Raw genomic sequence first — 26,995 nt, 5'->3', positions numbered from 1 at the left:
TATACACTGTACCTTAACCTCAAATATTTTTGATTTAGAAAAGGAAAAACATTTCTCAAATTCAAAATTTATCTGGTTTCTAAATTGCTTAAAACTGATGAGGCTGTTACAAGTTTGACATTCACTACTGTATGGTAAAGGTTATACTTAGGTGTCCTTTACCTAGATATGATATTAAAAAAAAACCAGAAAAACTGTTGTTATTTTGGAAATAAAATGTCAAAATATCCTTAAAAGACTCGTGGTATATCAAATTTTATAAATTTAAGTTTAATAAATTTCAAATGATGTATCCGTGAGTGTAAGAGTCTATTTATCACATAACTAGTATTAATGGAAACATATCCAAAACTTCAGTGTTTCTAGCAGGAAAAATGGGCATCCATGGTTGCTTAGTTTAAAGTTGTATGGTCTATCACTTTCGCTCTTTTTGTCATAGTGAAAACTGTTTAAGTGTTATACACATTTTTCTCTGTCTGTCTGAGTTTGAAACTTTCTAAATTTACCACTTTTTATAAAGTTGCAGCACTGGAAGTATTTTTAATTATAAAAGTAAAAAATCTATTTAACGTGTACACGTAAAAAATAGGCTCGAAAGATGCCGAATCATTCCGAACTCTTCCGAACATCGTCGCGACAATCTCGAAATAACACGAGAGTTGTGAAACCAAGAGAAAATGGTCAACAGTATTTTCGTATACAAAACATGTGATCGACCTCAGCAGACCGGATCTATAAAGGAAATAATGCTTGCACATTAGAATATTTGATACACACCATATTGAATTATGACAATGTGTGAATTAGATGTTTCAAATACTCGCTCTGTGGATATATACCAGCACGATTTGCTCATATTAGCCAGAAGAAAAACGTAAACAAATGTATGTGTTTTTACGCTAGTTACCTGGATCACCACGTGCAGGTCGGGAGGACGTCAGTCGTCAGTCACGTGATACAATTCGGAACTCCGACAAAACCCGAAGGTACTGAACATGGCGGTAATTGAAGGCGCTTTATATTCAAAACCAGGGATATATGATCGCTAGATTTCGGCTCTCTTTTAGGCCAACATATAGTTTGGGGGAGCTAAATCATCGAGTTACATGTCCATGTTCAAATATCAAATGTTTAAGCGACATATCGTTACAGTAAAATTTGCAGGAAATATAACTTTAAAGCGCACCTTGACCTCAATAAATGACCACCAGATCAGAGTCGAGGGGCACCAAGATGATATCGACAACTTCCTTTACAAGGAAAAATCTTGAAAATTTTCTTGTTGTTAATTTAATTCTAGATCTATTGAATCCTTGAGAGAATAGCCAGGGCCTAAGCTCTGGGGCAAAATTTGGATTACTTTCAATTTTGTTTTATGTAAGAGTGCAAAAATCAGGCTTGGATTTGACGTGTCAACCAAGATAATCATACAACATCACAAAAGTCATTAATTTATGCGACGCAACGATACTGTTCGTCTAACAAAATTTATGACATGACTGTATATGACATGGCTAAAGGGATAAGTGTTATATTATACATGTGAGCTCATTTTCATAACGCAGGTCAATCTGATGATTCATGTCGGCATCCTAATTAGCACATAGTAATTGACTATCGCTATACACAACACAGCAAAATTGTGAAATGAATCTTCATTGTTTAATAACATTTATATTGACCTCACCCATCCAGTCTGTACAGTAACTTAAGCCTAAGCAATTAGTATGTGTCATGTAAAACTGCAGTGCATACAAATGTATCTAAATATGTTGATCATATCCATTGTCAAACTACATTTTCACCATTTTTTTTCTGGTTTGTTTTCTTTAGTTGTCTAATATGCAGATTACTAGAAGTCGTTTCGGTACCTAATGAAAGTCATTTCGCCATGTCGCATGTTCACGTTATGGTACAAAATATATTTTGGTATGTTACATATAATGAGGGGGTATTTTCGGAGCCATCATGTCCTTCCCATAGACAAACACTGCCCTCATTACGCACGAACTACCTTTAAGACAGCTGAAGTATATAGTCTTCAAGTCCTTTATGTCTTGCCATGTGCAAACACGTAACCTGTCACCGATTTTACTCTCCCCCAGTAACGTGACGTCATACTTCTCTAACGGATATCGACAAATGTCGTCATTGAAATGTTTATAAAATCCCCGCTGAGCTGCCTCGGTAGCGCAGTCGGTGAAGAACTGAATATATCTATGTGTGGTCACGTGCTGGTTCGTGTCAAGGTCGCTGTGACGCGTAATCACTATTATATCAAAGATTGATTCAGGCATCTCCGGTATAGCTGGCATCTGGTACGGAATGTTGCCATCTCTGCATTGATCTGTCCCCTAATTTCACTAAAAATGATTTAGATATGGGACTGGATTTCCGTGTACGTCGGTCCACAGTGACAAATTTTATGAAAAATTCGCCAAGTTTCTCTCTAGTATTCTGATTATACATAGTTGTCTGCACACTGTATGACGTTTTACCGATATGATGGAGGGATGTGGACATTGCCAATTTCATGTCCGGTTTCTGGTATCTTGATATCAAATGAACCTCCGGGGTAAGGGAGCATGAAATCTGAACGGCAAATGGCAGCATACGGCCATTCTGATAGAGGTCTCGTCTGCTGCAAAACACTGCATTTCTCGGAGGGTGTTGTGCAGCCACAAACATTTCTATGGTGCTCCATACAGATAGATTATCTGAAAACAAAGTAAAAAATCTAATATAATTACTGTACAATTACAATTAAAATTGTGTCATTAGTACGAAGGGAACAGTGGATGATTTGCACTAAAGTATTAGGGAGGATTTCAGAAATTGTTGAGGCCGAAAGCTGACCCTAGATTTAGTAATGTAAGCATTTAATACAAGAACATTAATATTTGAAACAGTGATATACGTCTGAAGTGAGCAAAAATGTAATAGTAGGGCAGTTACCTCCCAGACATCATTAACCATAACAATAACATATCGATAACAGGTTTCTAAGGCGCACCAAAATGACCTAGTTTAAAAAACACCACACAAAAACACAATACAATACATTCAAATAAGTTCGTCATTACCACTACACCGTATATATATGTTGCTACTAAACCCAATGTATGATAACTTCCAGTGTCAACATTGACAGCTAGGCTTTTGCGTACTAATACCTTCATCAGAGTTCAAATGTCTTGAAAAGACTAGGTTTTCTTAAGTGTGACAATTTAAAGAAGAATACTCAAAATAATCTTAGAACTGATATAGATATGAAAATGTACATGTATTCTAATTAAGATATTTAAATGAACTGGATTGTTTATTAATATTCATTTATCCGGACTATTAATGTAAGTATTTCGTCTACCATTAATGTTTAGTCGGTTGTCCATGGCAACCGACCAGAAGCTGTAGAATCTACTATTTCTAGCTCAATAATCGACTCACCAATGGATTCATATTGTTTTCTATGCAGACGTATACTATTTATGTTCGTTACGGTAATGGCTTGTTTAATGTACAGTGTAAATATAAGAATTGGTTCTAGCATATGCATGGTTGTGCGTAAGCGCGCATTATTGAATGTGCTAGAACATCCAATGTTGTATGTTTCACATTAGTCTATATTAAAATATGACAGTCAGTGTTTAAGTCAAAGTAAAATGTCAATCAACAACCAGATTTAGTTGCGGAGGACTAGTGATGTGTCTAAGAAACACCGAAAACAGAATTAGAATCTATTTTCCTTCAAACAAAAAAGAGTTAGGCCAGTTGTGATACTTCAATGATAATCATATTACAACTTACTGCTTCGATTGAAAAAGACTGGCGGCAATCCGTGTATGATGACATCTATTCTCGCCAAAGTTTCGTGTACAACTTCTAAATAAGGCATGATCTGTAAATAGTAACGGTTACCATGGAAACAGAGTGAGCAATTGGAGAGTATATATGAAAAGGTGTAAACTACAGTATACAGTTAGTGATAGAAACATAACGCAATATGGGTAATTGTTAAAGTTACCAGTGTATGATAACATGCAGACAGTAAATGGCAGATTACAAACTCGGTGTATAAAAGGATTATTTCGGTATACAGCAGATGCTGATAACGAAACCCAAAGTAACGTAATTTGAAAAACAAACAAACATAGTGCGATACATATGGTGTAATATCAACGCACTTTAAAATAATTCTAAGTGGGTTATGAAAAAGGTTTCCAAAATTAGCATGCGTCCGGTACATTGGGTTTAAACTTTTCAGAACGAGTGCCCATCACTCCCTTGTGTAATCGAAGTTGTGCACTACTACCAGCAGTTTTGCTATTTAAGTTGATAACAATATATCAGTTTACATACCACGTGGTTAACATATTGATATCAATTTGATATTTATGTGCTTAAACGCTGCAAAAATATGAAAGTTTATCATCTTACTTTAGGATTTTTAGTTATTCAAAAGAATTCGTTTAAAGATTTAAGCCTCTTGACTCATGTGATCTTGAATGAATGTCAAGGTCATTTATTTGAACATACTTGGTTGTACTTCATCCAAACATGCTGCAGGTCAAAAATCAGTACACCGGGCCTTTCGGTTATTGAGAAGAATCGTTTGAATGAAATATTTACGAACGGGCGACGGCGGATGTCGGACGGCACAGGAAGCATGGTGACTTTAGGTCACACTCACCCTTCGGGGCAGAAGGCCTTAAAACTTGAAATAACTTACTCAGTCTGTATTGGAATGATCCTGTAACGATAGGAAACCCTAATGTCAGTTTCTGTATAGCTGTAACTTAACTGGATCACATGTAATGTTACAGTTTTGTTTCAACATGTTAGAAGTAAGATCGTATTATTCAAACACACGCGTAATAACATTAAACAGATGATACTCACCTGGTTTTTTTACATATCAGTTCCGTAATGTCGATAAGCTGGTCCGCTGTCACACCACTTTACCCTTTGGATCTGGGGCCCAACAAGGGGTAACTTTAGTGATAAAATATACCAACAGAGATAAATGATATCAGTGTGTTTATTCTGCTACATTTATCAACGTAGTGTAGATCTATTAGATTTGCGAAATTAGAGTTTTATATTTGTAGTTATAAACAAGTACTGTTTACCTAATAGCAGAGCGCACTTCTCAACACTCACAAAACCCTTCGCAACATGATATTATATTTTCGTCGTATGGAATATTCTGTTATGGAATAACACCCTCATCAGTGCATTTATATCCTAAGAAGTTTTGACAACTTCATCAATCAAGTTCGAAGGAATCAAATTAACATTTATATTCCTCATGTAGACGTAATATTTATATCAACAGAACTAGTGATTTCTCTCTTTTGTGGTAATCTAAATCTCATAATCTGGTTTGCTAGAATAAGTTTCCGTCGAAAAAACGTCTTTAAAAAGTGGCGAAATGCCAACTTTACTCGTAAATACACCATTTGGAAAGTAAAATAAAATATCTCAATATTGTTATGACATAGAATATATCAATCAAAAGCATAGATGGCAAGCAAAAAATGTGTTGATTTCTTGTGTCTCAACACAAAATGAAAATCAAGTGCGATTTTCGTTAAAACATAGCGATGTTATGTGTTCTGGACTGGACAATAAATATAAATTTAGATTGTATTTTCATGAAATCATAATGTGTTAATCCCAAAGATAAATCGTTTACAAATAAGCTTTTAAAATTTATGTTCTTGAAACGAAATTATCGCGAATTTACCTTACCCTACTCAAATCAAAATCCGCTACGTTACTACAGAATTGTAACATTACGACGTAACATTTCATTTACGTTTACCATAACGACATGGTCATGAACCAGGAGAAGCACTTTGGGTGATTGATTATCTCAATTGAATCGAAATATTCATAATATTGCTGAAGATAATCTAAACTAAATATAACGAATCTACTCAAAATATTACATTGTATATGTATTTTGCGAGTTAGATATCTAAAGATAGCATCGCCTTCATATTATGGGATTCTCGTCGTTACTTCCCATCTTTAAAATCGGTTGCAACGGTATGATATTTGGCTTTATAGAGGTGGGTTTTTTTTCAAGTACTATCACCGTTTTCAATATATTGAATCTGATTAATTAATCAGCAAGAAACCTGTGTTTAATTACCTGTTTATAGGCTCAATCGGGCGAAACTATTCAGTATTCGCATATTACAGTTATCTGCCCTTGCTGGTAGGTATTGATTGTGACGTCATGTGTTTGCGAGCATAGCGTCATATTATTCGGAGAAAAGAAAGTTAATTATGCTCACAAAATAATGACGTAATAACGAACACATATCAACAAGAATAATAACTCTGAAATATGCAAAAAAAGGAATTCCGTACAGAATATTACGAGAATTACAAGATAGATCATTCAATTTCAAAAAATTCAAACTACATTTTCCTGTGATATTAATGTTGAACTATTTTAAATGAAAATACACAAACGGGCGCAATGAATAACTCTTCTAACAGGAGCGGCTTCATATCAACTGTATACCCCAACTGGTAACAGTTTTATTGCTTAGATAATGAGAAAGACGTCGAGGAGCATCCTCAGAATGCTTAAGCTTTTAACGGTTTTGCTAAAAAAAACCAACATTTTTAAGAATACAGTTCTGACTTGGAAAATTTCAGAAGGTTGCTTTAAATTGCAAACACTGTTTGCATATGTATTTACATTTTAGAGATTATATTTAAGAACACGTGATTCCATTTGAAATATACTATGATGCTAAATCCATTCAAATAACAATGATGTAACGACGACAATACAGTCACAATGATTTTAAAGCCTATCTTTGACCTCTGTGATACAGTTGTACCTGGGCCTTCTGGTTCTTGAGAAGACGTCATTTATATATTTTAGTCTATTTGCCGCCCGTGTCCTTACAATTTCAAAACTATCCAAGCATGCTACATGCCCTGGGCCTTCTGGTTCTTATGAGAAGTCATTGCCACAGGCCTGTATCAGGTCTCTAGGCCTCTTCGTTATTATTGCATCCTACAGGCCAAATATCAGTACCCCTGGGCCTTCTGGTTCTTGAGAAAAAAAAGTATTTAAATTATTTTAGCCTTTTTGACCCCCGACAACATACTTGGTAGCCCTGCATCCAAGCATACAATCCCTGGGCCTTCTGGTTCTCTGAAGTTTTAGCCTATTTGACCCACTCGTGATTATCTTTTTATTTATCAGGTCCTCTAAGCCTATCATATTAAATTTTATTTGATAACAACCTTCATCCCAGCATCAAATATCATGTACCCTGGGACTTCTGGTTCTTGAGAAGAAGTTGTTTAATTATTTTGCCTTTTTGACCCTGTGACCTTGCAAAGGGTCTTTTTTTTGAACAAAACTTGGAGCCCTCATCCCAGAGGTCTTCTAGGAGCCTTTAGTTATTCACAAGAAGTTGTTTAAAGGTTTTTAGCCTTTTTGATTAGCAATCAACATCGGGACCTTGAATGAAGGTCTAAGTATTTATTTGAACTAAACTTGGTAGCACTTAATCCAGCATGCCCACAGGCCTAATTTCAGGTCTCTCACCTCTTAGGTATCACCTTTTATTTGAAACCAACTTAGTAGACCTCAATCAATTTTTTTGAACAAACTTGGTAGCCCTTCAGTCCAGCATTCCTACAGTCCAATAGACAGTAACCCTGGGCTTCTTGTTTCTTGAGAAGAAGATGTTTTAAAGATTTTAGCCTATCTTACCGCTGTAGTGTACCTTGAATGAAGATCAAGGTCATTCAATTTGAACAAACTTGGTAGCCCTTTATCCCAGCATGCCACAGGCCTAATATCAGGTCTCTAGGCCTCTTAGTTGATTCACAAGAAGTTGTTTAAAAGAGATTTTAGCCTTTTTGACCCCTCGTTACCTTGAAATGAAGGCTCAAAGTCATTTATTCTTGAAACAAACTTGGATAGGCCCTTCATCCCATCCAATCCTACAGGCCAAAGATCAGTAACGCTTGGTCCTTACTGGTTCTTGAGAACGAAGTAGTTTATAAGAGTTTAGCTCTTTATGACCCTCCGTGTCCTTGAAATGAAGATCAAGGTCATTTATTTGAACAACTTGGTAGCACCCACTTGGCACATGCCTAATATCAGGTCTCTAGGCCTCTTAGTTATTCACAAGAAGTTGTTTAAAGGATTCTTAGCCTAATTGACCCGGTGACTTGAAATAGGTATTGGGTATTTATTTGAACAAACTTGGTAGCCCTTCATATCCCAGCATCCTTACAGGCCAAATATCAGTACCCTGGGCCTTCTGGTTCATGAGTAGAAGTTGTTTTAAAGATTTTAGCCTTTTGTGACGCCCTGTGACCTTGAATGAAGGTCAAGGTCATTTATTTGAACAAACTTGGTAGCCCTTATCCCCAGCATCCTACGGCCAAATATCAGTACACCTGAGGCCCTATCTGGTTCTTTGAGAAGATGTTGTTTAAAGATCTTAGCCCTTTTTTGACCCTCGTGACCTTGAATGAAGTCAAGGTATTTATTGTTTTTTTCGAACAAACTTGGTAGCCCTTCATCCCAGCATGCCCCAGGCCCTAATATCCAGGTCTCTAGGCCTCTTAAGTTATTCACAAGAAGTTGTTTAAAGGATTTTAGCCTAATTTGACCCCTGTGACCTTGAATGAATGTCAATGGTCATTTATTTGAAACAAACTTGGTAAGCCCTTCATACCCAGCATCCTACAGGTCAATATTCAGTAAGCCTGGGCCTTCTGTTTACTTTGAGAAGAAGTTTTTAAAGATTTTAGCCTTTTTGACCCCCTGTGACCGTTGAATGAAGGTCAGAGGTCATTTCATTTGAAACCAAAACTTGGTAGACCTCCATCCCAGGCACCTACAGGCCAAATATGAGTTACCCTGGACTTCCGGTTATTGAGAAGGAAGTCGTTTGAATAAAAAGTTTACGCTCGGCGCACGGGCGGAGGGCACGCGCGGAACGGCGCCACGGCGCACGGAGCGCACGACGACGGACGGTGCATGATGTACAATAGGTCATCCTGTCCCTTCGGGGTCAGGGAATGACACGAAAAACTAGCTATTGGTTTATGCGGACATAAATCGGTAATTATCTTTCATAATATTAATACAATAACGAATTACAATCAATATAACACTATAATCAATGTTGTTGTCCTTTCATTGTAACCACGAATGGCAACTCCATTGGTAGGTTACTGAGTTTTAGGTTACAATATTACCTTTTACAATTCATCTATGTTTTATTATAAATTACTAATCTCTCTATGTTTTACACTTTTAAACGATCACTAAAATAAAGAGGCGAAACAAGAAACTTACTTAGCTTTTCACTGTGTTTAGGGGGGTTTCATTTTTGGATATAATTTGTTTTTGTAATATTGTTGTCGGGCATAGAATTAAAAAAATAGAACGAAACAAAAAAATATTTTAAAGGTTCTAGAAGGCCCATTAAACTATATATGCTTATGATATATATATATATATATATATATATTGTTGATAAGATTGACTTTGACCTGTTTTTTTTTTCAAGGTCAAATGGACATTTTTTGCTGATTTAAATGGTTACCATGTTTGATAATATGAATAACGTTGACCTTCATTCAAGGTCCCATGAGTCAAATATCTTAAAATCATCAAATGAGTTTTTTTGAAGTGTTAGAAGGTCTAATGCCCTGCATGTAGGGCGTAAGAATGGTACCTGTGGCCCCTATCATAAAAGGCGACTAAAATTAGGATCTTATCTGTTCTTTCTTCCTACAGTACTTTCTTCTTCCAAAAATTTCCTTGACACTACCTCGCATTTGGCCTCTTGTTGAGCGCTCGCCCCTGTGGGTAGGTTTTTGGGTTATTTCCCCTGGCCGAGACACACCATACTCTATGAAAATTGTAGTTTCTGCTCCTGCTGCTTAGCGCTGAGCATAAAAAGAGGCGGATGACTGACTGGTTCGCCCATTGTCAGTATAATGTGACCAGGTGAGGTATGTTGCTTGGGGTCTTCTGTGGCATGCGTCAATGTTATACATGTAGCGCTACAAAAGGTATAAGAGTACACACTATACAAGAAAAACAACAACATTGATAAACCGCAGCTTTCCAAAACACACCAATTCTTCATACACACACAACACACCGCATACATGCTGATATGTTACTACCAGTCCTCAACTTCTGAGACTTTGTCGGGAGTTTCGAATCCAATATGGGGTAGTTGTCATGTACTGACTGCTGATCGGTGTTTTTCTTCAGGGTTCGCCGGATTTCCTTCACCAACAAACCTGGCACGTCCTTACATGGCCCTGTCTGTTATATGAGACGTTAAATTAATAAAACAAACTGTTAATTAACCGACCTTGGCCATAATTCCTTGCTGGTGAAAAAGCCCGCCAATTGTCTAGTGACAATATAACTACCTGTGTTAGAGGACGACAAGTGTCACCTCAAGGGTATACGGCTCAGATTACATTTAGATTAAATTTTGAGGTCAATATAGGTAGTGTCATCATACCAATGCCAACCGTCAAGAAGCAAAACATGTTTTCAAGGAATTTAAGATTGGTTGTTAAATTAATGAACGGATCGCAGACATCTGTCAATCAACCCGTCAAGGTAACCAAACGTGTACTTTGTACGTTTTTCAACGATAACACAAATAAGATATCTGTTTAGACTTTAGTTTCATTATAACTATATGTCATTTCATATTATAATTGACTTATTACTACAAAAGATAATGTCTTGTCATTAATATATCAATAACTATGATAATACCATTATCGACTTTACACATGCATGTAATGTTTGTTCTATTCGTACCATGGTGGTCTGGTTACTTGATTGTAGATGACCAAACAGAAACCAAAGACAATAGATGTCCACCACCACGGAAAATATCTTCAACTTGTGGAATACCAATGTTGTGTTGACTGTCGAGATCTGCAAACACAGTCCAAATGTGGTAAGAGATCATTTATTTATCATTTATTTATATCAATTATTTTTCTTGACATGTTCCCCCCTGGACATCATCCCCGATCTTTAAAATACCAAAGGTGTGAGCATCTTTTTTCTTTTATTTCGTAATAGGGCTTTTCACTAATGGGGAAAACTGGAGTCTCTGCAAGTTAAGTAGTAAAAGAAAGGTTTCATATATTTTATTGTTATCTGTGTGTTGTAGGACAGGCGTCTGAAGTGTTGTACCCGATGTACAAAAATAAAGTAGATTCAATAATAAATATATAACCGACTTTGTCCTCTACTTCTGGTTTTAAAATTATATAAAAATCTCGTTAGGTTCATGACTTTCATTTAAGATTGATTATCATTTTTTTTAATTGCATTGACTGAATGAAGAAAGTTAATCCTACGTGCAAATGAATGTGAACCAAACGTAACATTTGCACGAGTTTACTTTCTTCATCAGTCAAATGCAAGAAACACAATTGTTAATCAATCCTTATATTTATACCTTTAAGCAAATTCAACTTACCGCCGTGGAAAAAAAAAAGTAAAATTTATTATGTATTCATTATAACATTTTTATACAAATATGCAACTTGTAACAGTTTATTAATGAGTACATGTATGTACAGCTACGGAAACGAAACAGAAAAAAAAATAGTTCCGGAAAAGTAGTTTCATTCTGTGTGCGTTGTTTCAACTTAAAAACCAGGCGATAATGAATTATTGTTCTTATGTACAAGATGTAATGGCTAAAAAAACATTATTATGTCGCTTCAAATGCAAAAAAGTGCTGCGCAAGTTACTAGTAATGGAGTGCATGTGTGATCAGGTTGCTCGATTAAGCAGCACTCCGTTTTCGAAGAAAATGACGATTGTGGTAAAAATGCTGAAATAGTTGGTATCCACACATAATCAAACCTTTCAAACTCAATTTGCAATTATTTAGGAATGTAAACTAAATGTTGTATTTCCGTGTCAGATAATTATTTTGTATCTGATATTTAAATATTTATTTAGAAGTAAACCCTTTTCTGAAATGCAATCCCTGTGTCTTATGGTATCCCGGATGCACAATCCAGTAACTATGCTTTCGGGGCTCATTTATAACTTGTATAATGTTGGATGTTAGTCGCAAATAACTGGAAGCTTCTGTGTTATTCTTGAAATGTGATAATGGGCTGTCAACTGACTGTTTTGGGATTGAAATTTTGTATCCAGTAAGTAGAGAAACATCGATTGGAAATGCTGGCGGTTTCCACCATAAACGACCCTCAAATGTCGTTGGGTTTTGACCCTCTCGGAATCGTTTCGTTGATAATGGATGTTAGGGCCTAATGTCACTGAAACAACTTTCTGTTTTTTTGATTCGTATGTTCATGGGAATATATCAGTTTTCTAAGCTAGACATTTTGAGATAAGGGAAAGCCTCGTCAAATTGTCCAAGTGACAAATTTTTAAGTTATAATTCTTCATTGTTCTATTAATTATTATTTTTTACATTAACTGTTCCTGTTGCGTTGGTAATTTAATATAAACGACCCTGGCATATTATCATGATATACACCATTCTAATATTTATACAACAGATTCCATTATTTAATAATTTAACTAACTCATATATTTTATTATTGATCTGCGGGGGATTTAAAGTAATTAACCAGCTAAATTTAACAATTTGAATCACTCTCAGACTTGGAATTTATTTTTTTCAGAACCTTCCCACTGTACGGAGATCCATGGCTACTGTTCATAATCAACTCTCCATGTTTTCGCTGGACTTCAGCAAAAGAAACATTTTCGGTCTTCCACCAGAGGTGTTTAAACAGTGTACCGGAAGTCACTGATCTCGATCTGTCCAATAACAAACATACAAGTCCTCCCCTAACAAACGTGTTTTCTAGCATACCGGAAGTCAACTGATCTCGATCTGTCCCATGACAAACATACAAGTCCTTCAGAACAACGTGTGTTACGGGCTCTATAAAAACTTGAAATACATTTCTTTGTCTGCGAATGAGCTCACCAACATCACATTCGAACGTATTTAATGGTCTGACAAACCTGAAGTCGCTCGATCTGTCTTCATGCAATGTAGACGTTCTCCAACACAACGTTTTCATTGTCCTTTCTTTCTCTCTAGGAAGACTTTTGTTTCTAATACTTGTTCCGTCTAATGTATTTAATAAGCTCGCTAAACTTAAAAAAATATATCTAAAGTACAATGGAATTAAACGTTCTTCATTATGATTCGTTCCACGGGCATCAGAAACTCACCATTCTCAGTTTAGTGGGGAACAACATTGAAACTCTCCCGGCCGATCTTTTTGTTGGACTGCACTAATCTTAAGGTGTTACACCTGGAATATAATAACATTACATTTGTTCCAAAATAATCTGTTCCTGTGCCTCCACCAGTTGGTGGAGCTCGATTTATCCAATAATCACCATAAAGAATATGCCATTTGACCTATTTTTTTGGACTATACGCATTAATCTCCCTATATATACATCACAATGAAGTATGGTTTACTGCCTTTATAAAGTGTTCTATATAATAGTTGGTGATTACGAACAATATATGTTTGAGAATTCAACAGTTTCATCTGTTAATTGGTCAAGGGTCATTGAAAAGCCTAGACTTGTCTTACAATAAGCTGACACGATTTACCTCACTTGCCAGGGAATCTTTCTAGTTGAATATCGTTCGTAATAAATTAGAAGTTACAGAACATATATGTTTGAGGGCCCATATAACTTTAAGAAAATTTATAAAACTGATGTTCCTTTCAAATGTTGTGTTAGACGGCATCGGCCCCTGTGGCAATGTGGATTGTCTGCTGGTCTGTGTAAGTCAAAAGGGGAGGCTATTTCCTCCAGCTATTCCTGTAAACTCCACAGTATTAAAAATGTGTCTTTGGGATAATTTGATTATGTGCTTTAGGTGGAAACCTTGCCGTCATAATGTATCGACTGTTCATTTACAAAGGTAACCTAGGAAAAAATACTCTCTATTCACCGCTGAAATTGGGTGGTGTCGGGTTGTGCTCATGGGTTGTTAATAGGAGTAGTTGATATCCATTAGGACAGGAGTTATGCTATGGCATTACCCACAAATGGAAACATATGCATGGCACAAAATGTACCGCACTGCAGGTTTATTATCTAGTGTAATCACAGGGCGAGATATCGACCTTCATGGATTCCTCATGGTGACGATAGTACGGAACTTATTGCCGTCATGTTTTGCGTTGTCTCGTTCTTTCTCAAAAGGGGAAAAAGTCACTTGGAATGGGTACTCGCTTGGCACATGCAGAGGAAATAAAAAAAGCCAGGGACTGAGTAATTCCTTTCGCTGTGTCTGTACTGTCTAAAACACTGGCTTTGGTTTTTCTATCAATTTTTAGGTAGGTCATATGTCGTGTTGCCATAATGTTTGCAGGAAAACGGGTGCCCGCATCTCCTCTTCACAGAAACGAAAGGAGAGATGACTGTAGGGGACAGTACCACCCTTCAGTATACAGTGATCAAAGACAGCGTTCATCTATAGATAAGTTGGACACCAGTGGATGCAGACAGCGTTACCAATCAAAGTAGATTAGTGACATCAGTGATCAGTTAGCGTCCGTCTATAGGATTCATGACATCGGTGATCGGACAGCGTCAAGCAATTGATGAGTGTCCATCTAAAGATTAGAAAATATATTCTGAACAAAACATCTATGAAACAATTGATTGATATAAGGTAGACAATAGTAGATCAGGATAGGTGTATACGTAGTTTGTACGGTTATAAGGTATTACAGTTTTGTAATGTATTGTAAATCAACGCACCGTATAATCTTTATCCTGGATCAATTGCTTGTTGAAGACAGTAAAATCGACAGTTATCCACTGGCTCGTTCACCTCGCTGACACCGATATTCTGTATATCAACTTTTTTTCGGGTGATTATTTGCAATGTTTTCTTTCTCTTTGCACGTCGATATTTGTTGGCGATTTAGAATTCCATTATTTTACAGGTGTTGGAAATAAGTTTACAGTAACGCTTAATCACTCATTCACCACTGAACTTGAATAGACCTATTTACCACCAAGAGGAATATTAATATTTACTCAATATTTCTACTTTTTAATTCTGATAAAGAATCGCTTTAAATGCATCTTTATCAAGCAAAACAAAGAAGGGCGATTTTTAAAATACTACTATTATTGGTCAATAGCTATATATGGAAAGTAAGCAATTTTAAAGTGACCAGACATTGTATTATTTTGGAATTCAATTATTTCATCAGCGATAGCATTACTGATTTTTATTGTCCATTGTTATATGTCGTGAGCAACTGGAAATAAAATCACAAACCATGAGATATTGCTTTCATATGGGGAAAGGTTATGGTTGAAGCAAAATCAGTTGCAAAACTGTGTAGCGACAAAGGAGAAATAAATCTTGCTGAGGGAAGAGAGAGGTCGTGCAAGAGCCTAAGTCGCTGCTTCATCAAAGTACGTGAATTTTTCTTAATCATCTGCATAGTACTGACAATGATTACTATCACTTTATCAGGCATTTCTGTCTGTGTTTCTAAAAGTTGATTCAAAATGAAGCCGCGTAAAACTAGGTCACAATGTAGTCAATGTCAAAATGTATTCTCACGCCTGTCAGAGGTCAGAGTGTGACCAAGCATCTTCAATGGGAAATGAATTGATGGAAGTATACTAGTTTTAATGAAGCGGAGCGAAGTTTTTAAAATATCAAAACATAAAAAGCACCATTGTAAAAGTAACATTGTAAAAGTACCATAATTGTAAAAGTAACATTGTAAAAGTAACATTGTAAAAGTAACATAATTAACCCACACGCGCTTATACGGATTTTTCGTTCCCCGATTAAAATTAATATCTGTTAGTTAGTGGTGTTTCTTTGTTGAGGATATAGTTTATTTATTTAGCTATGGTTGAAAGTTAACACGTAATTGAAAGGCACTGGGTATTCATAGAGCTAATGGAAATTTCTCAAATAGTAACAGATATTCTTTAATTCGGATAAATGAGGATTCTTTCTTGATCTGTGGGTTTTATTTTAAGTAGATACATAGGATGTCTATTCATGAAGTTATCAATAATATTATACATAGGATTCTTAAGGTTGGAACTTTGAACTTCAAAGTTTTCGCTGAGAGTTATCACTTGGATGTTAGCATTAGTAGGACTGCAGTTAGGACAGTGAGTTTGGAAACAAGTTACATATAATTTACAAGTCAGAGTTAAAGAGTTAATTTATGAATAGGGTATTGTCATCCCGGATTTGTTGTGAAGTGCTGTAAACAAATTCTTCATATCATTTCAACTGAATTGGTCGAATAGTTGTGCACTGGAAAAGGCGCAACAAATGATGTCAGATTGGAATTGAATGAAAACGGAATAATAGCTGCATTCATTTTCAAAAATGTTTCAGTTTCAAATATTGATTGATTGTAAAGAAATATCAACCCTAATCATTTGTCGAAACTTGTTACCTTTAAGTAGTATTGCTATAAACGTACTTATTTTTACAATGTTTTTGCACTTTCTCTGAATCACTAATATATGTACATCGTCGAATTTTGTGGAGTTCTTTTTTAGTTCCGAACTACCAAATTTCCCTAATCCTTATCCACACGAATAAATCGTAAATTATGTTGATTTTCTACACTTGAATGCAATTACGCTTAGATAAGTGCGTGTTCAGTATGTTAAAACATGATTTTATATACAAAGATGTTGACTTTTCATCACCACAATAACAGATGAACGTGCTGACAAGAAATGATGATGTGTGCTGTTTTTTATGAAGTAGTCTGTCATGAAGTGGAGAATCATTTCTTTTGTGGAACACTTCACGTTTGTAGTTAAAAAATCGTTCTTCATATACATGTTTTAATTGATATTGACATTTTTAACGGTATTTATATTGGGCGGATTGAGATTTTACCGTTATACTTACATTGCCACTACACAGTACCCATATGGTGTTATGTACCCAATGTATGACAATTTCTAAGAACATTGGCTGTTTGGCTCTGGCGTACTAATACCTACATCAGAGTTGAAGAGGTCACGAAACACATTTCACTAAAAAATATCAAACAATTCTTAAAATTAATCACTATGAAAATATATCCTAAATCACATGTTTGAAATGGATTGGAATGTTGTTTCTATCTTTGCATATCCGGTTATCGAAATAACTATTTTATCTACTGTTATTGTTTCGGCGGTTATCTATGGCAGCACACCGGAAATGAGTGGCACCCTCTATTTCCCGTTAAATTACAGGTTATTTTATCAAATGCCTTCATGCAGATGCAAGTTTTGATTCCGTACTCTATTTTCATCTATTTTCTTTTTTATTGTGGAAATGAATAGTTAAATGAAAATATTTAAGGATTGCTTGTCAATTTTGTTGCTTGCATTGACTGATGAAGAAAGTTAATTTCGTGCAAATGAAGTGAACTGCGAAGCAGTTGATGTAACATTTGCATTTGCACGAAATTAACTTTCCTTGGTGCGTTGTTACGATTAAAAATGGCGTTTTGAAATATTATTTCTATGTTCAAGAATTAATGGCTTAAATTGAATCATAAAGACATTATTATGTAGCTTCAAATACCAAAAATTGCTGCGCAGTGCAGTCAATGTGTAATCCGGTTGCTCGATTTAGCAGGTGACTGCTTGAAGAAAATGACAATTGTGGTTAAAATGCAGAATAGTTGATATCTTAACAAAATCAAACCTTTTTAAACTCAATTGTAATTGTTGTGGAATGTAACTGAATGTTGTATTTCCGTCTGGTAGTTATTTGTAGCTGACATTTAAATGTTTATTAACTAAACCTGTTGTGAAATCCAACCTTTGTGTCTATGGTATGCGATGTAATCCAATAACATTGTGCTTCTGGGGCTCAATATAACGTGATTAAATGTGGAATTTAGTCGCAGATCACTGGAAGACTTCTGTGTCATTCTTGAAATGTGAAAACTTCTCTATCAACTGGAGTTTTGGAATTAAAACTCTGTATAAAGTGAGTAGAGAAACATCGATTTGAAACTATTGGCGGTTTCCAACGACCCTCCAATACCGTGGGTTTTGACACTCACAGAATCGTTTCGTTAGGCTTAATGTCACTGAAATCAGCCTGTTTGCTATTTTAGCGTATTTCCATGGAATCTATCATTTCTAAGCTTACATGTATGCCACCGTATCACATCTATTGTACACATTATCGTAACTGTTTCCGTTCGATTATGCCACCTTGCGATGAGCGGTGAACCTCACTGCGTTCGGTAGCCTATGTTCAGCATTTTTTCGGGGCTTGAGCCTAAGTCAGCGTTTCATCAAAATACGTGTTAAATATCTGTATATTATATTACCGGCAATTTCTAATATCACTTTATCAAGTATTTCTGTCTGTGTTTCTAAATGTACAACGACAGGCCACATTGCAGAATGTTCATTCGAAACTGCAGCGGCGTAAAACTAGGTCAAAATGCAAATAATGTCAAAATGTATCCTCACGCCGGTCAGAGGTCAGCGCGTGACCAAGCATCTTCATTGGGAAAAGAAGTGATCGGAGTTTACTAGTTTCATTGAAGCGGAGCGAAGTGAAAATGTAAATATAAGCAATTATTGACATATGTTTGACATGCATTCGTGTGAAACATATATTGGAAGTTGTAGCATATATATCATGATGTGCGTTAGCGTATTGGTTATACAAATATGCCCAGTATATGTCCAATGCTTGTCAAAATATGACAAACAATGTTTAAATGGTAGGCAAGATATATTAGGTACTATTACTCATTAACTGTATGTGTAGCAGATGATCAATGGACTAAAAAATAGTTTTATTAAACACAATATGATCATTTTATTCATCTAAAACATGTTATAACAAAAAGATCGATTTCCAATTAGATAAAATCACAGAATTATTTAAGTTAGCATACTATTCATATAAATGAAATATAATGACAACATAGCCATGTCTGAAACATAGTAATTGTTTTGTTGGTATATATTATTTTCAAAAAATACGTAATACAAACATGATATGTTTTGATTTTGTAAGACTGTATTCGTTGCATTTTATTTCAAATTTCAAGGATCTTCATTATTATGAAAATAATATTATTTATGAGCAAATAGGAATATGATAACCTGGCTTTAATGTCAGTAGAAAACCATGCCTACATCAGACTTAATGGCTGATATATAATTACAAAAATTTATCTATAAATAGATCTGATAAAAATAGTGTGAAAAAGGCATACATACCGAAATAAAATACTGGATCATACAAGCTATTCGTTTTAACGTTGAAAAAAACCACACGTAATCAAATATATAATTTAGAATGATGACATTTAAGGAGGTCGATTCACATTTTTATTGATAAAAGAAAAATGATCGATATTATATAAAATATCGATTGTCAAGAAGGTACTTGTGGTAATAACTGATATCAAAACGAACAACTTATTGTTCCTTTTCAATGTTATGGTCATCGATTGTAATTTCGAATACAAGTCAAGTATTAATGTTGTATTTCTGGTAATTTTCACTGTAACGATACATTGCTTAAACATTTGATATTTGAACATGCACATGTAACTTATTGATTAAGCTCCCCAAAAGAATAAGTCTACACGTCCTGCACGTGGTGATCCAGGTAACTAGCGTAAGCGCACATGTGTTTTGTTTACGTTTTCCTTCTGGCTAATATGAGCAAATCATGCTGGTATATGTCCACAGAGCGAGTATTTGAAACATCTGATTTACACATTGCCGTAATTCAATATTGTGTGTATCAAAATATTGTAATGTGCAAGCATTATTTTCTTTGTAGATCCAAACTGCTGAGGTTGACCGCATGTTTTGTTTATGAAAAAAATTGTTGACATTTGGTTTCACAACTCTCGTGTTACTTCGAAATTGTCGCGACGATGTTCGGAAGAGTTCGCAATGATTCGGCATCTTTCGAGTTTATTTTTGACGTGTACACGTTAAAAAGATTTTTTACTTCTATAATTAAAAATACTTCCAGTGCTGCAACTTTATAAAAAGTGGTAAAAGTAGAAAGTTTAAACCTCGGACGGACGGGGAAAAATGTGTATAACACTTAAAACAGTTTTCACTATGACAAAAAGAGCGAAAGTGATAGACCATATAACTTTAAGTACCAAAAGGGAATACTTAAACGAATGTCATAAAAACACATAGAATGATATATTCATTTTATAGAAAATACAAAAAATCTAACTAAACTAGTCTGTTCTTCAAAACACTGGTGTCTGAGAGATAAAAAAGTATACTTTTCCCTTCATGTTTAAGCGTAAAATTAGTTGGAGTTATCTCTATTGTAATACAAAATGGCAATATTTGATCGAGTTTAACCAAATGTGACAAATTATTTAATTCAATGCACAAATGGGAAATGAGATATTAGCAATCAAATTAATTCTACATAAAAAATCGTGTCAACCCTTTAATAGACTCTTCTCATGTCATGTATTGATAACTGATCAAAGTTTTCAAGTTCATTTTATTTCTTTCTAATGTTTTTATTCTTTGATTTTTTCGGATCTTTCTTTTCTTTCCCTTTATTGGATGCAAAGGCTGGATTTCCATTTGATGGCAGAGGCACCACTTTCTTTTTCTTTCTTCGTCTTTTGTTTTTCCTTTTTGTTCTTTCCCTTTTCATCTGTTAGTGTCGATACCAAAACCATCAGTGGCGGCCCACCGTCCACGAATATATCTTCAGTACGCGAATTTTCGGAAGCAACAGAGATAACTGATTGTGTTTCGATATTTGCTTCAACTTCAGCGAACAATTTCCTCCTTGGACTATTTAGCTTGTGGTCATTTTGGTTTGATGCTATTTTATCTGTATCGTTCCCGGTGTCCTGTTCGATGACAAGCTCCGCAGCTCCCTCTTTCAGTCCTTCATCTGAGCAAATATTTGACTTGTTATCATCGACATTTTTGCTGAAAAGACAAAAAGCGAATTCAGTGTACACATGACAATCGATAACTAATTGATTGTATGTTGTGTAAATATTAACAATATGGTTTAACTGCCTTTTATGTTATTAAACTTGCCAGCGTAGCGACATTTTTTATCTACTGTTCAGGTATAGCATATAATTGGAACCCATAAGTGGCCTGCTAGAATCCAATATACAATGCTGGCCAAGATTCCAAAACTACCAATGCTTAAATGAAAATGCTTAGAGGAAAATATACTTTGATTAGTTTGATTGTGAGGTAATTTTCCTCAATCACGGGTTCTTTACCTACCTTATATCATCCATGTTTTCAACGTCTCTTTTCTTTGATTTCTTCTTCCGTCTCCTTGTATGTTGTTCCTCAGTCATAACGTCCCTGTCAACGATAGCCGATTCTAGTTCTTCCCCCTGATGCTCTCTCCTCTTTTTCTTCTTGGATTTTCTCTTATTCTCTGGCATATCTAATTGTAATATGGATTCCAACAGCGTTTGTTCACTTGCCGCCAGAACGTCGTCTTTAAGGAATGGATTGGTTATTGCAACTCTGACTTCTGGTGGAGGGGTAGTAAATGTGTCATCATTTAAGTCTTGTTCTGCGCCAGAGTTATCGGGCATTCGTAAATTTGGGTTTGGAGTTTGATTTACTATTTCAGGTTCATTGGTTTCTGTGCTTCTCTTAGAAATTTCGTTATTTAACCCTACTTCATATGTTTTAACAAAGTCAAGGTTCGGGTCAGTGCTTGGCCTAACGATGATAATATGACTGTCAGTCAGTGCGTCTGCTTTACTGTCGTCATTTCCTGTCCTCACGTCAGTTCTACTCCCGGATGTCCCTTCATTCGATACAGAAGCACGTGGAATTCCTTCATTATCGTCACATTCGCCGGCAGTGTTGGTCTCATTTAGATGATGACTGAAAAATAACCCAGCAATAAATCAGCAATGGAAATTAATCGATTAAAGAAACCGGTACAACTGTATTTAAATATATTGATAATTAACCATATACTATACACCAACACAATGCATGTTTTAAAACATTGTCTGAAAATCTACGTCATGTCAGCTTTCTATCATTAGATCGTAAAAATCCTAAAAACCGTTATAAAAAGTCATATTAAGGCATAAAGTGAACATCCCACAGCAATAATTTAATTTATAATATGTTTACATTTAAAGACCTCATGACCTGGCATTTAAAGGTTTATCAATCAGCCTTTACCTTATTTCCTTCTTCTGCCTTTTGCTTTTCTTCCGTGATTTTTTCTTCTCTCGTCTGTCATTATCATCCTCAGTAATGATTGCTAGATCTCCGATGGAAAGTTCAGGCTCAATCTTTCTACGTTTTCTTTTCTTTTTCTTTTTCTGCTGACTCTCTTTATCAGCTGAAACATTGGACGGTTGTTCCGATTCAACTGCCTCGCTATTTCCTATTCTAGATAAATCGTTAGTACCGATATAAGTTGTCGATTGATTTTCGTTATATATCCAAAATTTAAAGCCTGTGTCAGTGCTTGGCGTATCCAGCGTTATATCGCCATCCATATTCGCTTTGCCATTTTCTGTGTCGATTTGGATCGTACTTTCTTTTACAGTTGCAAAGAGATTGAAAATGGATGTCTGCTTATCATCTCTACCGAAGACATCGTTGACCGAAACAGTTCTTTGTACATGATTGCTGAAACAAATAAAGTAATTATTTGAGAGCAATATCGAAAATGTCAGGCCGTAAAATGATCTAGATATGTATGTTTCATTGCCCACAGTGGAGATTTTGAATCAAAATGACGCCATTTCATCAATAATGATAGAAAACAAAGATATATAGCAACTACAGTGAAACTTGCCTTTGAGACCTCTTCTCTATTGAGACCACCTAATTGAATCCCAAATTGTCTAATTCTGAACAACGAGACAAGACCCCGATTCCTCAACACAAAACCAAACAAGTCTAAAACTAATTTAATCAAATCTCCATTAAATAACAAATAACAAGAACGATTTACAACGACGAATGAACGGTTGTCTCTATTTACCTGGTTTTTCTATGCTGGACAAGATCGGCGAACTCAACACACTTCACAGATTCGTTTGCGGTATGGGCGGAATTCTGAGTATCAATACCCTGTGGTTTCTGTTTATCACTAGGAGTTTCCGGAATTTTCGTCCGCTGGTTCCATTTTGGTCGCCATGATTTACTCTTCTCGTCCATTTGGCCACTAGTATTTAACTCCTCGTCATTAAGCCAAGCTATACAAGGCTTTCCTTCATCTTCGTCGACATCATCGTTGATTGAAATATTCTCTACCACCTGCTTGCTATCATAAAAGAACAACTTCAAATAATAACTGATATCAGTTACATTATTAATGTTCGGTAAACAGATATATCAACTTGTCGATTCATTAGATATGTCTGCTTGTAACATACATGTATATGACTAATGGACTAAGTTGTTGCATATTTGTTATTGATAACAATCTGAATATAAAGAGCAGATGTACAATATTAATGTGTTCTTACCTTGAGAGCGTGACAACGAAATCACTATCCGAGAAGTAATTCATGAACGTTCATGAAAGTTTGGACATTTATGACTTGATATTTCATTATCGCCCAAACAAGGTAGGACCAAATACAAAAGAAAAAGCTAAACAGCATTCTCATTATATGAACATGGATCCGACGACTGCACGTCAATATTGATGATGTCATCAACAATGCACGACATGATAACGTCCCATAAAATCATGATATCACGTATTTTGTATTACACAATATTGTGACAAAAGTGATTGGCAGAGTAATTTACCACGCCTGAAAATAATTGAAAAATAGCGAAAATTGGAATATTTGCCATAATGGGAGAAATATAAACACAAACATCGGTAGTTTAATTTAATTGTTCAGTTGCACATTAAATCAATTAAAGGACCAATTAACGGCTACTTCGCTGAGGGATCATATGTCGAGATAATGGATTTCAATATAATATTCTTTCAATTAAACCTTATTATGTGTAAATTGGTATGAATATGATTACTAATAATTATTTCGTTCACCTCTCATTTTTCTTTTTACAAAAGCACCACAAGACGCAAACAAGGAGACAAACGGAGAGAGATCCTGTGATAGCTGATATAACAATGATGATGACGTCAGAGGCAGGGTCGGTCGTTGCTTTGTCACTTACAACACAATCTGTGAATAACAAAAATGAAACTAGATGTATGTGTAAAACCTTTAATACATTAAGATATAGATCTTCATGGAAAGTGTTGACTTTCTGTCAGACACCACGGAATTATCATGAAATTCCCTTTAGTAAAATTTGCGAGTCACACTTTTTGATATGTGATACAAGACAGTTGTTCAATGCATAAATCCCTTTAAGTTACCTTCATTAGTTGAATTCGACCACATGTGAAGGTTCTCTCTAGGTTTACATTCTAAACATAAAGCGTTCTCCTTGTATGATCCTTCTGGGTAGCATGTTCCGTTAATGAAACAAAATCCGTCCTATACGTAGAAAACAATAACAACCTCAGGCATATTTCTTTTTTAACATTTTAAATTTTTAATGATTTTCATAACACGCACAGTACAATATTACATTGGACAAAACTAAACCTTACACTACAATACAGACACTACACAGTACAATGATTGCATGTGTATCACACTTGGCTGTATATAGATATATATATAATGAATTCGACATACATGTTAAGAAGAGGTGACAAGTATTACACATGCAACACAAGACCAATATCCATTTAGGTTGTGATATGTCTATCACAAAAAACTGTCAAGCGATTTAAGATTGTTCTTCCTTTTCAAATAAAGAATGCCATCCATCCATCCCATCGTTTAAGGAACTTAGTTTATTCACTTTTTGATTTATATAGAAACTTTTCAATCTCATAGTATAGGAATATATGAATTTTCAGAACTTTAAAACAAACAGAGCTTTTCTTAGTTTTACAGTGATATACATATTGTTTAAAAAGTAGTAGCATCGGGTTTATCATATTGTTATGACGACAATGTAAGCCAATCAGTAATGATAATGAAGATACACTAACATTTAAAGAAGTCTTTTCACAAAGCCATTTCTCAAATTCCTCAGGCATAAATAAGCATATTTTATGCAATTCTCTTCAGAAAATCTACAGTATATTGAAATTCGTACTATCTAGCAATGATAAAGTTAACTAGATATATAGCGGACATTGAAATAACAGGAGACTACCCTTGATATGGAAGTACAAAAACATGTACGTTACTTCAAATTGCTTACATATTATCGCAATGTATACTTTTGTTAACAAAAGATACATAACTCTTTACTATTATTGGACTCTATGTTGTACCATGTATGTCGTTAGTTTGGAGTTACAGTAGAAAATCTAACTGTGGCGATAGAATTATCATAATATAAGATCACAACTATAAAGCAAAAAGACAAAAGGTATTTTAATCTACTTAGCATCCCGCTAAACCCGCAACTTTTTGTACTTTTTTATGAATATAATAGTTTTATTGGAACTTTCCTACGCCATTTGTTAATTCAAAAAATGACATCTTTTAATTTCAAATATAGTCTGGTCCTATGTTTGAAGTTTTTTCAACCCTGGCTTGCAACAGATCACATCCTTTTTATGTAACACTTAAAGATACATTTTATTTTAAAAAACAAAAAACATCTTGGCTACACAACATAAGAGGTCACCACTTATACGTTATCTAACATACAACGGTATACATACCTTAATGTGAAATGTGATTTTTCCAGAACTGTTAAGGAAATCCTGGCAAGCTGTATCAATTACGACGAAATTGATTGCCTCGCTAAATTCAAAACCATCCAGAGCCACTGACACGTTGTACTCGATCCCTAGTCGATCGAATGGCGTGTCTATTACAGGTAGTTCACATATAATAGCAAACAACGTATTGGGGTCCGCTGTTACATTTGACACGTCTAGTGTGTGACTTATTTCCCCGACTAACGTCTGCAAACATCGTATAATATAATATAATATGACTTAATATAATATAACAATATGGATATGTGTCATGTTTACATTGAATAGTGAAATATAAAAACATATAAACCTTATTTATTTTACATCGATTGAGAAACAAGTTATACAACTTATGTAAAACACTCTCGATGGCCCGGATGTAAGCGCCCGAGGGGTCTTAGTGTGGGAGGAAACCGGAGTGCCCGGAGAAAACCCACGTGATCGGGCAGGTGACCCCTGACCTTTTCACGTCCGTGTCGGGGATCGAACCCCGGCCGGCTAGGTGAAAGGCGAGTGGCTTAACCACTACATCACCCGATCACCCATTTACATTGAATAGCGAAGCTAAGAATAAGGTCAAAATTTCGATTATTAACCCTATTGCCATCTGCATAGTAAACTGCTAGAAAATGACTTGCTGTTAAACCCTTCAGTTGGTCAAAGATTACTTTTAAAGGTTTATGTTACTTTTGCAGTTTTAAGTTACTTTTACAGGATTAAATTTCTTCAAGTTAAGTATAATAATGAAATAGAATTAAATGAAACCACATACAATTTTACAGAGTAAGAAAAAGTTTTCTTACTGATGCTGTTATCACTTCTACTCGAAAGACAGAATGGGATACAAAATGTTTTCAGTTGTCATACTTTAATCGCAACACAATGAATCTTATACCTGCTGATCCATTTCATAACGCGACTAAATGTGAAACTTTATCTTTCATTTTTTTCTTTGTACCTTCCCACGTGACATTATTTCACATTCGTCTATAAGTTAAATGATCGCAGTAGCATGTTGGAAAAGGCTATGGACGTCCCGTGCTCGAGTCACACATTATAGTTTAGCATAGAAAAAATAATAGAAACGGGAAACGGAACAATCTGGTTTATGCTTTGTCAGTATTATGTAAGGGGAATGATTTATCATTTTT

General features: G+C 35.2%; 1 protein-coding gene and 1 pseudogene across 1 annotated transcript; both read right to left on the bottom strand.

Moving 5' to 3' along the window:
* Positions 1-1,672: 1,672 nt before the first annotated feature.
* On the bottom strand, positions 1,673-4,790 carry LOC138331129 (uncharacterized; annotated as a pseudogene).
* A 14,117-nt stretch (positions 4,791-18,907) lies between these two features.
* LOC138331010 (DNA ligase 1-like) lies at positions 18,908-26,751 on the bottom strand. Its single transcript, XM_069278469.1, has 8 exons — positions 26,740-26,751; positions 25,806-26,051; positions 24,435-24,555; positions 24,099-24,237; positions 23,073-23,354; positions 22,259-22,714; positions 21,329-21,949; positions 18,908-21,016 (listed from the first exon to the last, which is right to left on the bottom strand). The coding sequence occupies exons 1-8, from the start codon at positions 26,749-26,751 to the stop codon at positions 20,632-20,634; spliced, it is 2,262 nt and encodes a 753-aa protein (XP_069134570.1). The 3' UTR covers positions 18,908-20,631.
* Positions 26,752-26,995: the final 244 nt, after the last annotated feature.

Source organism: Argopecten irradians, chromosome 9, assembly GCF_041381155.1.
Source record: "Argopecten irradians isolate NY chromosome 9, Ai_NY, whole genome shotgun sequence".
Lineage (NCBI taxonomy): Eukaryota > Metazoa > Mollusca > Bivalvia > Pectinida > Pectinidae > Argopecten > Argopecten irradians.
This window is presented reverse-complemented; position numbering and strand designations above follow the sequence as displayed.